This window comes from Carya illinoinensis, chromosome 5, assembly GCF_018687715.1.
Source record: "Carya illinoinensis cultivar Pawnee chromosome 5, C.illinoinensisPawnee_v1, whole genome shotgun sequence".
Taxonomy (NCBI): Eukaryota; Viridiplantae; Streptophyta; class Magnoliopsida; order Fagales; family Juglandaceae; genus Carya; species Carya illinoinensis.
The window spans coordinates 23,391,022-23,404,290 of NC_056756.1; the positions used below are offsets into that span (position 1 = coordinate 23,391,022).

General features: G+C 33.8%; 1 protein-coding gene and 1 long non-coding RNA gene across 2 annotated transcripts; one reads left to right on the forward strand and one right to left on the reverse strand.

The window, feature by feature from the left end:
• Positions 1-109: 109 nt before the first annotated feature.
• LOC122311711 (probable xyloglucan endotransglucosylase/hydrolase protein 28) lies at positions 110-3,408 on the reverse strand. Its single transcript, XM_043126346.1, has 4 exons — positions 2,941-3,408; positions 2,737-2,837; positions 1,946-2,154; positions 110-854 (listed from the first exon to the last, which is right to left on the reverse strand). The coding sequence occupies exons 1-4, from the start codon at positions 3,128-3,130 to the stop codon at positions 353-355; spliced, it is 1,002 nt and encodes a 333-aa protein (XP_042982280.1). The 5' UTR covers positions 3,131-3,408; the 3' UTR covers positions 110-352.
• A 3,836-nt stretch (positions 3,409-7,244) lies between these two features.
• On the forward strand, positions 7,245-11,553 carry LOC122311520. Its single transcript, XR_006242805.1, has 2 exons — positions 7,245-7,671; positions 11,290-11,553. It is a non-coding gene; the product is annotated as an uncharacterized LOC122311520 (long non-coding RNA).
• The last annotated feature ends 1,716 nt before the right edge of the window (positions 11,554-13,269 follow it).

Consider the following 13,269-nt stretch of genomic DNA (forward strand, 5'->3'; position numbering starts at 1 on the left):
GTGGCATCCTAAAATAAGTTCAATCATGGTAAAAGACACGCCTACGGTTAAGGAAAAAGTCATGAACAGTGAACGGAAAAAACAGAAATCCACACCTAATACGTAGATATGGTATAACCACAAATGCTAAAATAATTATGGAACCCATCCGAGAGGGGGTTATAATGTACAGAAATCATCACCAAATTCAATTTCTAAAGAAATCATTTACTGATATAATACTTCTTACCACCCTCAATAAATATATGCTCTCTGTACAAAAATAAAATAAAAGAAAAAACTGACCCGGGTAAATTTATGGGAAACTAAGATGACAACAGTGCCATATGACACAATAAATACCGAAACCCTCTTAAATGGTAGTAGCCTCCGCCTGGCTTATTCTGCTACGGTGGTGTCGCTTTCCATGGTGTCGTCGGCCACGTCCAAATGTAACAGGATCAAAGAGCCTGAGTCTCTCTGCTTCTTGGGGATTAATCACACACTCGACCGGGGAAACTTTGTATCGAACTCTATCATAGCAATAAGAATATGTCATGAGCTTCTTTCTGAAACTTTCCATTTTAATTCTTTGCACGGATGTGATACCAGTAGGAATTGCTTCAGAACTTTGAGGATTGTCACACTTCGCTAAGTGTTCAATGGGATCGACTGCGCAGCCATGGAGGACAAAATCAGAGAATTCAGCCATGTAGGGGGCATATTTGTAATTGACTCTGTATTTGCCTCCATTGGTAGCCCAATCAGACCCATCCCATATTGTGGCATACAAAGTCATTGGCTTAGAAGGAAAATCACCACCCATAGATTCTGTTCTCTTGAACTCTCTGATGGGAACGTTGTCTACATAAAAGCTACAACAAAAAAACAGACCAAGGAAATATAACACAATTAGCCTTGTTTGATTACACAGTTCAGATGAGATGAGATGTTTTGAATAGTAATGAATAAAATATAGTTATAATATAATTTTTTAATATAAAAATTCTATTTACAGTCATTTTTGTGTACTGTTTTACGTACTCTACTGATGTGATTAGTTGAGCATTAAAAAAAATTGATGCAGCCAATCACATTAGTGGATTGTGCAGAGAATACGCAAAAGTGACTGTATGTAGCATTACTCTGCTCCAGAAAAACTAGAAATCCCTTATCCTCTAATTGGTTCCTGAGATAACTGTGAAAGAAAAACAGGCCAAATTTGTATCTAATTAAACAAAATTCTAACTCTGGTTCCCTGGTCTATAAACTCGGCTTAAATTACTTGGCTGTTTTAGGTTCAATCACATCTAAACATATATCTAGAAAATGTACAATCCAAACATCATTTCTGAACTTTTAGTAACCTTTTCAATGAAGGAAACAGAGCATCCCAGCTTAAGTAATGCCATTAAAGGAAAACCAACTTTGATGAAACAGGTGCATCTATTCATTGAAAAGAAGACGACAAAGAAAAAATTAAAAGAGAAAAAAACAAAGAAGATGCTGTTTCTATAGCAGAGAAGACAAAAAAGCAACGCATCAAGTCTCTAAAGACCAAAAAATAATGAATAATGCTAGTTAGTCCCATCGTTTTCCCCTCAAAGTTATCACTAGTGTATTTAATTTTTTTTAAATGGTTAAAAATATTACCACTGTATTTTTTTTTTTTTTAACATTTGAAAAAATAAAAATACAAAACACAAAAAACCAATTTGAACTAGTGGTAACTTTGAGGGAGCAAAATGATGGGGCTGGGGCCAAGTAGCAGCACTTACTACTTCGTATTAGTGAATAAATGTTTAACCAAACTTATTTAAGCTAATCATCTAATATAAGAAGCTTTCAAAAAGAAAGTTATATATCCAAATTCGGAAGGGGAAAAAGAAAAAAAGAAAAATAAAAAGAAAAAAAGAGAAAGGAACCAAAACTGGGTGCAGTGGTTATTGATTAATGGGATGCTTACATGATCTGAGAATCAGTCCAGAGAATGCTGTACTGATGGAAATTGTCAGAGGGATCGAACCAGAGACTGTATCTCTCTTCTCTGCCTATGCTAGTGCTTCCATTGCCATAAACATTGGTTTGAATCCTCCAGTTTTTGCCTCTGATGTTACCCAAGAACTCAAAATCGATTTCATCGTGGTTCTTCTCAAACATATCACCATTTGACATCTGCCATCCAAATATAAGCATGACTAAGAATTACAAATGGATTTGTTCGTTCCCTCAAAAGTAATAATCTTCTGAAACTTTTCCTCCAGGGTATGAACTGATCAAAATGCCAAACTTAATTTTTGTTAATGATCTTGAAAGGTAAATTAAAAAGTTTAAAGATAAGGCCATCTGGTTGTTCCTATACTATGGCATCGAGTTGTAAACCAAGCAAAAGAAAATCGTTGTATATCATGGTATAGAGTTCTTAAAAAATTAGGAAAATAAATATTATTATATCCTAAGAATTTCACGCCGATAACAGATTGGTGGATCATATTTTCTGGCTTCATGAGACTCCTAAACAAATCATCTTGCTCTAATTAACGAAGTTATTCAGCTGAGTACAGCAGCACCAATAAACGGAAGGAAAAAAGCCATATAAATAATTTAATACAAAATAGGAAAGAAAAAAAAAAGAAAAAAAGAAAAAATGAAGACTCTGCTTAATATTGTTATATAATCCAACTATAGGAACGATCTTAACATTTAAGAAAAAAGAATAATTTCAGGGTATATCAGATAACGAAATAGAATACTCACATAAAACGCAACCACGACGCCAGCAGTGTAATCAGCGGGAAGCTTAATTGAAACACTGAAAAACCCATGCAGGTAAAGGTCCTGGGACACGAATCCGGACCCTAAACGAACAACAACCATCAAATGAGAAAAAGAAAATCAGTCAAAGGCACCAACAGTAAAACCTTCATAATAAGCCAAAAAAATAAAAAACAAATAAACTACCTGTCCTCTCATCCAGAGAAAGATGAACCAATTTCCCTTCCCTATGGACAGCCATATTATCACTACCAAAAAGCTGGGTATAACCTACATCAAAGGCCATGATTGGAAAACTCTTGGGTGACTCAGAAGCAAGAACCACAAGTAGAAAGTAATAAATCAGGAGAAGAAAACCCAGATGAGAGCACCCCATCGTCTTTCTGATCTTTGACTCAATAGGAGAAGAGTTTGTGGATGTTATGGTTTGGTTCTAATCTGTCTATATTTGAAATGTATAGACCATATGAGAGATGGAGGAGTGCAGGGGAAGTAGGGAGAGGGACCTGTAGTATGTATCTCTACAACGAAATGGAGAGCCGAAAAGGTGAATGAGAAGGAAACACAAAGGGGAAGGAACAGAGGTCCTTTTTAATGGTGACAAAGTGCGAGAGCTAGCTGTTCATACGCAGACAGTTTTCTTTTTCTCCCTTTTTTTTTTGACTTCTTTATTCTGCGTCGTATTAATTGAAGTTTCCTATATTCTAATCTCTATCATTATCTTATGTTTTCACTTTCTTTTTATTGGGTCGGTGTTAAGCAATGAACATTGAATAGTTAACTACAGATTTTTTGTTTTTAAGAAAATGGATCTTTTTTTACGTTCGATAAGTGTCATTTGTGGCACAGAGCCAGATGGATGAAATCCTTAATGAGTTGGGTGTAAATGTCATTGTTTTTAAAATCGTATCGTATTGTACTGGTTGGTATATTCCATACCGGCTATTGAATCGATACAAAAATTCTATAATTTTATACCGGTTCAAATATCGACCGTACCGGCCGGTATTTCAGATTGTACCGGCCTATGTACAAGCTCGTACCGATCGGTATTTAGGTCTTTTTATTTTTTATTTTTTTAAACTATAAATTTATTTTTTACTTTTAATTTAGATTAAACTATTTATAATTTATATATATATATGTATTTATGTATAATTTATTTATATATAAATTATTATTTTGAAATATAATTAATATATATATTTATATATATAATTTATTTATATATCGACTATCTCGAAACGGTACCGGTATCGAAATATTTCGTTCCAGTATCTTGACCGGTACGGCATCCGGTACGATATTCAAAACATTGATAAATATATCAAAATTGATACGTAAATAAACAATACGGTATATTTATGGTTTCTTTTAGCGAAACAATATACGGGTTGAGATGAGTGCCTTTTGTTTGAGTTTTGCACCAAAACAATCGGTTAATAACTTGATATGTAAGAAATGAAATGAAATCTAAAAGGTACAAACGTTTCTATTAGTGCAACACTGTTTTTAAAAGGACCACCGATGCAACACTTCGAAATTTTATTTTATTTACCTGTTATCACCGATAATAACCGACTTGAACGGAAAGAGTGCCATGTCGGAATTGCATGACTCCGCTTTTATATATAGTTATAAAAAAGAAATGATATTGTTCATTTAGTTATTCAAAATCAAGTAATTATTTTGATTTTGCACACAATAACAACGGCAAATATATATATATATATATATAACAAATCCACTAACCTATAGTGAGCAACTATACGTTTTACCTTGCATACTTCTTGTATTATAACTTAGAAATAAAAAAATAAAAAAATAATAATAAAAAAAAAACCCAAAACTTTATTTTTTTAGAATTAAGTCCAAAACTTTGTAAAACTTTATACGGACTAGTAGCAGCACTCATTTGAGAATTGTGAGAATCAATTTAGAATTAAGTTCAAAAAAATGAGAAAGAACAAGTTGAATAAGAATATTTTTTAAAATAAGTATAGATTGGACTTTGTGAAAGTAAATACATAAATTAAGTTTAAAAGTTGTTTGAATATATATTTTTATATTATTTTTATTTTAAAATTTGTAAAAGTTGTATTTAAGATTGTAAAAGTTAAAAATTTATTTTTGTATTTAAGTAATGAATAGATGAAGAGTTTAAAATTTGAAATTGAAAAATATTTTGTATTAAAATGATGTTTGGGAATAAATTTACGATAAACTTTGAAAATTTTGATGTTACCCAAACATGCACTACGTCTTCTTAACAATTTACATGAGAATTATTAAAAACAAGATTATGATTTTTATGGATTTCCGATTGATATTTGCAATTGTTGGAAATACTTTATGGACAAATATTTTCTATAAATTGGGTTAATTTATTAAATTTTTATGTTTCGTTTAAATGTGTGAGATGCACATAGTTGTATTTTTTTTTTTTAAAGATTAATGGTGCTAGGTTTGTAAAGAAGCTGCCATTTGGATTTGCTCAGATTTTCCATATCAATCAAATATATTAGATTGAAGAAAACTTCTCTAATCTAATTTGGAAAAAAAAAACTTATCCATATTTGTCATTAGAAATAGTAGAATATTAAAAAAAAATATTACTAAAAGTTATATGAGAGTGATATACAAAATGAATATCTAAAAGAAATAGGTTAATTGTGTTTGATAATTTTGTAAGAACCATGCCTAAGTAAGAGAAGAAACCGTTCCCACGGGCAAGGTGCTATGAGAGATGAGGCAACGGTCAAGCAAATTGCAACTAGTCCAAAATAGGGCGAGCAACATGATGTAGAAAGTTTGGCAAACACATCCTGGCACAAGGAGATAAAAGACTTTTCACCTTGCTATAGGCAAACAAAGACTGTACCGACTTTATTTAGGTGAGAATGAAGAGTTGAAGAGGCTAGTAGTTTTGGAAAAGGAAGGTTGATGGCAAAGGGTGAGATACGGGCAAAGGCGAGCAACAATCAAAGGACGAAGACTAGTCAATAATAAGATCAATGTCAGGGCTCTCGGGAATTTTGCAAAGATGCTCAGAGGTGGCATGTGTTGTATGTAGAGGCCCATACTCTGTATAAGATGTCACATTTAGAATGAGCCTGTGGAGAAAAGAATACAGACTTGCATGCCATATCGTCTAATCTCAAAAGTATGGTCCAGCGCCACGTGAGAGACCTTTATTAGTGGGAGGGACTATGAGATTGGACCTAAGGCAAGTAGTAGGAAACTGCATACCATCAGTCACTCGGCCTCTATAATTCTTCAAGTCAAGGGGTAAAATGGAAAATCGAGATCAAATGGCTCATATTCAACCATATGTAAGGGTGTTAAAAAAAAACCAAAAAATTGGTTGAATTAGACCGGATCGAACCTATGGTATAGTCTAATTTGTAAGCAGTCTGGTATGGTACTAGTTTTTAAATTTGAAAACCAGTAGAAACCAAACCAAACCAGTATATATATATTTATAATTTTTTTATATTATATATATATATTATATGGTAAAATTGCTAATTAATATAACATAAAATTCTAATCTTATGATTCAAGTTTATTAATCTTATAATATAAAATTAATATAACAAGTGATAATATAAAATTAATCGTATAATTTTTAATGTAACATTTGATATAACATATAAATTTTAATCTTGTAATATAAAATTAATATGACATAAAATTTTAATCTTACACGTTAACATTAATATTAAGTTATTAATATAAACTTACTTTTAGTGTATATATATATATTTTTATATCAAGGATAAATACATTTTTGTCATAATAAATTATAATATTGTGATAACCCGATCTAAGCTAGATTCTTACTCATATTTATTTTATTTTTCTAATTTTATTCAAATGGATTAAGCCCGTTGATTGGAAAAGTTAAGGGTGTAAGATTGACTTTGGGCATGATCTGTTGATGCAATAGGCACCAAAGCCCAAGGAAGAAGCCCAACACTTAATCATTTTAAGGCTTTAGGGTTTCGAAAAGACCTAATTAAGATTTGGATCAAGTAAGAGGCACCAAAGTCCTTGAGTTTCCCTAGAATGTAATCATTAGATCCATAGGGTTGGGAGATTCCGTTCATAACGGATGTACCACTTGGCAAGTACACAAAATGGCTTCTAGAAGAAGTTACTTGAGAGAAGAAGAGTTAGGGTTCGGTTTACTAGAGTATCGCTCAATTCCATGGAAGCCAATTTTCTTATGGTCATTTGTCACACATGCATAGGGCTTTAAGGTTTCTGGAAGAAGTAATGATGAGAAAGGTGAAAAAGGGGTTTGGGAAGAGCCACACGCCACTCATGATGGCTTCTAGAAGAATCCATGGATGAGAGAAGACAAGAGTTATTTCGGTTAGGGCAAGAGTCAGGCACCTATCTCATGCCATTTGGCAACCATGCATCGTCTTTCCTTTAGGTTCAATGTATCTAGGCAAAAAGTGGAAGAAAGAAGGGAAGGAAAAGGATTTTGGGCGTGGCAAGGTCCTCACACGCCACTTGCATTCATGCATGAGCCCCTAGGGATTCTAGAAGGATCTAATCTTGATGAGGAACATCTAGGGTTTCAACTATCAAGGTAAGAAGCAAGACGCCACATGGCACTCATGCACAAAGGGAACCTTTAGTTTCCATATCAAAATTGAAGACGAGGGAGAGAGAGTGGGAATTGAGTAAGGTATGTAAGGAGGACATTAATGGAATTGGCACCCTACCCTCACTAAAGGCACACCAAAGGTCATTTTGTCCCATTTTCAAATTTTCTTCTCCTCTCGTCGCTCTATCTCGCCTACCTTAGGGAAAGATAGCCCATCATTATTTTCCTTCCAACCAAACACCCTCTATGCACAAGCATAGGAAGGAAGATTCAGACATCACATTGGAAAGGTTATAATGGTGAGAATCTTCATGTTTCTATCTCTTCTCATGAACACACAAGCACTTGCAAGGGCTTTTAAGTTGAAGAATGTTCGGCTTGAGAGAAAAGGAAGGGATGTGTGTTATGGCGTTGCCATGAATTTTATGGGATTTATAGAGTATTTTCTTCAACCATGCTTGGTCTTATTGAGTATGGGTTGTCTAGGGTTTTCTCAAAGAACCCGAATCATCAATGGCCAAATAGAAATGAAGGAACCTTGATAGGGTTAGGTCACTTTCAGCCACCACTAAGGTTTCCATGAAGATCTTCCTTCTAGTAAGACACAATTTAGAAACCCTTACACATCTTCAAGGAACTTTCAGCCATAGAGTTGATGTTCACACACAAGTATACTCCTTTCACACAACACACACAAATGGCCATTAAGGTTACAAGGATCAACTAGCACCAAGCCAATATGGGTTCTATCGAGTAAGGAAGTGTTAAATATCACTTGGCCCAAGGTTTTTCTTGAAGGCACTAGTCTATGAGGCTCAAGGTAAGGGAAGGTCACAAAGTGTGAAAAGAAACCCTAGAACCAAATAGGGTTAAACCCTAGAACATGACACAAACATTTGGTTCAAAGTAATGTTGATTTTGGTAAGTGTAATGATTGAAATATACACTTTCAACTTGCTTGATCGTAGGAAAATAATACTTTTGAAGCTTTGTAAGTCAGTCTCTATTTTACTTCTAGATAATGTATTTATGTCATGTGTAAACTTTGCATTTTATCATTCAAATTTGATTATGGAATTGTTACCTGTTGCATTGTATGGTTTATATCTTATACGTACATGTTATGCTCAAATGTTGTTTATTGATTCAAATGACATGTTTGAAAAATGGTGTATGCATTGTTGTGCTTCCATATGTTATACTCAAGTAGGGATGTAACGGGTCCGGTTTTGTACAAATTTTGGGACCAAATCGGTATAATCGGTTTTGCATTTTTAAGGACTGATCCTAGACTGATTATTCTCCTAAACCGGTACTTTCGATTTTACCAGCTTTAGTCTGGTTTAATCTGATTTTCTGATTTTAATCAAGTGTCAATGTCATAAAAAAATATAACTTTCTAATGTATACTAATTAATTAAAGTAAAATATAATTAATATACTGATGTATAGTAGTATTACTAATGTATTATATATTTATCAAAATGAATATGTTGAGAATTTATTAGGTCATAAAATGTAATTAATATTTATATTTTATATTAATAACATATGATCAAACAAATGTTCATATTTAAGATTAAAATTTTATGTTATAAATTATAATATAAAGTTATTTCATATATAATTATATATTATATATAAAAATTATATATATATAGCATTAAAAATTAATTTACATATATATTTTACAAACTAGTCTGGTTCAGTCCCAAAAAGCTAAAAATTGAAACCAGACTCGATTTTATTGGTTTTTAAAATATAGGTACCAGTCCTGGATTGGACTGATTCAAAATTGGACCAACCAGTCCAGTCCGGTCCGGTTCTCTAGATTGTCGGCTTAAATTTTCATCCCTATACTCAAGTATATGTTTCTACATGTTCTAATTCTTTCAAGCTGTAAAAGTGGAGCACTCTTTGTATGTAGCATAAGTATAAGACAATGTGAAAGAAAGTTACAAGGTCACATGATTTTCAGATTATGCATTAAAGAAATGGTTTTGTCACTATCCCAAATGCTAAGATGGGGGAATATTCTAATAGAATTCGTCTGTCTACTTTGGAGTGCTTAAATTGGAGTGGCAATTTCTAGGTTGACGAAGTACAGTCAACAAACTTAGCATTGGTTCTTTTTAATAGACTCTAAAGCGAAGTAGTAATGCTAATGGGTGTAATACATTGGAAATGCGGTGAAGGCGAATTGTGAATTATTGTATTATATGATCTTTGACGTACTCACACTTAGTTAAGATGGTCGGCAATGTGATGCGGTAACTAGCAGAGAGCCCACTCTGCATAAGAGAGCCATGGGGTATTCATCGACATTGTTGGATTAATGGTTATAAGCGATTGATATGAATTGAAAAACGATGTTCTTACATGGTTATTTGTCACTTTGTTACTTTATTATATGGTCAATGTTTTGAAAAAAAAAACACATATAAGAAAGAAATAAGTTTTTGGTCAAGTTCATGTCCATACATTCATACTCATGTTTTGCCTATATATGCTTATATTATCTTCTTGTATGTTATTAGTTTAATTTATTGAGATTTTTTAAATTTTACTGTGGTAGTTTCCACTACCATTCCCCTAGGAATGGTAGAAGTTGTGAGAGGTCTAGGATAAAATGATGGCGAAATGCAAGCACCCAAATTCCCTAAAGACTAAAAAGGAGCTTAGCAAGGAAAACTCTAGTAAGGGTGAGGGCAGTTTAGCCTCTAGCTCTAAGCATGATGAGGAAGATAGTCTCAAAGATGCGATCATTGACTTGACAATGCTACTTGAGCATATCAAGGAAGTCCAAGAACTGTTGAATTAGAAGAAACGTTGTATTTGACAGATTGAATAGCTTATATGTCTTCCTTGACTTTTGATAGATATTGAGAATGTGGTATCTAGAGTTGAGGTTTAAACACTTTGTTTGTATTGGGAGAATCTTTGAACAAGTACTTTTGAGATTAAGATTTTTCTTTACTTGGTACTATAATTTAATTGCTCAATTTTTACTTAGATTTGAACTTTTTCCACTATGATTATTGCATATTGCTATAAACATACTAGGTGTATTGCATTTTAACTATAATGAATGAGGGGTGTGTAACCTTAAGTTGTCCCAATGCTTCAGTCTTCATCTAATCCCAAGCGAGGTTTGGGGGCGTCACAATTATTATATATATATATATTATTTTTGTAAATAAATTTTTACAAATTTAATCATATATACTCATATAAAAAGTTTAGATTTTGTGCTGACTATAGTTAACTTTAATAGTATACTGGTATGTATTAATTATTAATAATGTACATATACTACAATATAAATAGAGTAACAGTTTAGTTTATGTAAACATAATATTGTTACTAATATGGATAATCTACAAAATCTTAAAAATTGGGCTAGATTGGACTGAAACTGAAAAAATGGGAAGTTCCAGTTTTGGTGGTGAATCGGTCCGATATCAGTTGTTAAATTTTCAAAACTTGTGTATATTGGTTTGGTTCTAAAAAATGTACAAAACTAGACCTGATACACCCTAACCATATAAATAGTTAGAAGAATGTCAGAAGAACATCTGGTGGTCTCACCCTATAAAAGGCTTTAGACAAATGACAAACGGTGATTATTAGAAGAATGTTAGAAGAACATCTGGTGATTATTATGTATACTTGAGATTTGCTCAAAATATGATTCCTCATCACGCTTATATACTTGTGTTTTATTAAAAGGGTGGTTCCTCACTATAACTATGAATATATGTGTTTCTATGCAAATAGTGATTTATTGCCATGCATAAATAAGTGTTCACAGATTTTTTACCAAAATAGTGCATGCATGTTTGTTTGCATTGTCTCTCATTAGTAGTATTGTCATAAATGCTTAACCTACTTAATAGTTTCATTAATCGAAACTATAGGCCTTGATGCAGACGTAGCCCGAGAGGAGTTTCTCGAGGAAGAAGGATCAACCCCCCTCGAGTGATAGAAACGTAGGCTTGTCTTTGCTATTACTATTTGCATCGATGGAAATGTATTATTTAGTTAAGTGGAAAACCGTGTTCGATTTGTCATACCTAGATGAGAGAGGAATAATTGGCATTATGTAATATTATTTGAGAAATAACAATGATATATGGATATTATTATTCTTAATAAATGAATCTTTAATGGGTTTAGACCTTTAGTTCAATTAATGTTTAGTCTTTGACTAAACATTTGACATATTTTGCTATGACTTATTCTTCTTACAACGTATTTTGATCCATATTCCGCTACGACTTAATCTTCTTACCACGCACCTAGATTAGATAGTAACACCAGGGTGTTGTCGTCCGGCTGGCATCCCTAGTACCAAGGATCCTCGAAGGAGTCAAAGGAGCTGCAATCAGGCCATAATCTTTGATGAATTTTCTGTAATACCCAATGACCCCCAAGAATCCAATCCCCTTAAGGATTTTAATGATGTTGGAAGTTGCCATTCCAACATATAAGTGATCTTTGTTGGGTCAGCTTTAACCCCTTCTCTAGATATCAAATGGCCAAGGTAATCAATCTCACCAACCCCAAACCTACACCTAGACATCTTGGCTAACAGTTTGTGCTAGTTTAAAATTGCAAAAATAGCCCTCAAATACTTCAAGTGAACATGAAAAGTCATGGTGTAAACCAGATGTCATAAAAAAAAAACAATACAAACCTTCTCAAAAAGGGTTTGAAGATCTCATTCATAAGGCCCTAGAAGGCCGTAGGAGCATTAGTGAAACCAAATGGCATCACTAAAAACTCATAATGAGCCTTATGGGTCATAAAAGTTGTTTCTAGAGATATCCTAAGTTCTTACTCGAATATGATTGTATCAAGACTTCATAACAAGTTCAAAGAAAATCTAAGCCTTACACAACTCGTCCAAGAGTTCATCAATCATAGGAATTGAAAATTTATCATTGATATTCTCTTGATTCAAGGCTCTATAATCAATTCAAATCCTCAGCTCCCTTCTTGTTTCCTAACCAAGAGCATAGGTGATGAAAAATAGCTTTGGCTTGGCCTGACATGCTTGCAACAATTCTCTAACTATTTTCTCTATCACAAGTTTTTGGTAATAAGGATACCTATAGGGTCGAACTAAGATAGTTTGAGTGAATTCTTTCAAATTAATCTAATGGTCACAAGCTCTGGAAGGAGGCAACCCAATAGGCTCCTCAAACAGCCCTCTGAACTCTTCAAGCAACTTAACTACTACCTGCTAATCATTAGAAATCTATCCCCCCTCATTTGCCCCAAGCACAAACTGTATCAACCACCTTTTTTTCCCCATAGAAGATGGCTTAAAGAAAGTGCTCCCATCCTCCTCTGATCTGGACAGGCCCCTTTCTTATGTGCAACCTTTTTTCTTGTCATTGAGCCTACTAACGTTTTGAGCACTTTGCTTATCTTTGTCTCCATGATCGGGGTGAGCATGAGAGTAGGGTGAGTACTTGAACTTGTGGTGACCATGCTCGAGAGCCAAGCACCCGAACAATTCTATCAATTTCATCAGTGCCTAAAACCAGGGTGAGGATAGAGCAGGCGAGCACTCAATCTTGTGGTGACATGCTTGGAAGCTGAGTTTGTAAGTGACCTAATCAATTCCATCGGTGCTTGGATCCTAGGCCTGATCGGCAAGGTTAAAGCCACGCTCTAGCTCATGCTCCCAATCAGAGTTAAACAAGTCAGCTATATCACGTGGGAGCTCCCAATCATGAAAAGCCCACCAATTACCAAAAGTATTAGATCCCCGATGAAATTAGTCGGATCACATGAGAGTTGGCACCCAATCATATCAAGTGTAGAGGGATAGTTTGGTTCGGTGCTCTAATCCTAGGGGAAACAAACAAAGACTACTAATGCTAGAGGGG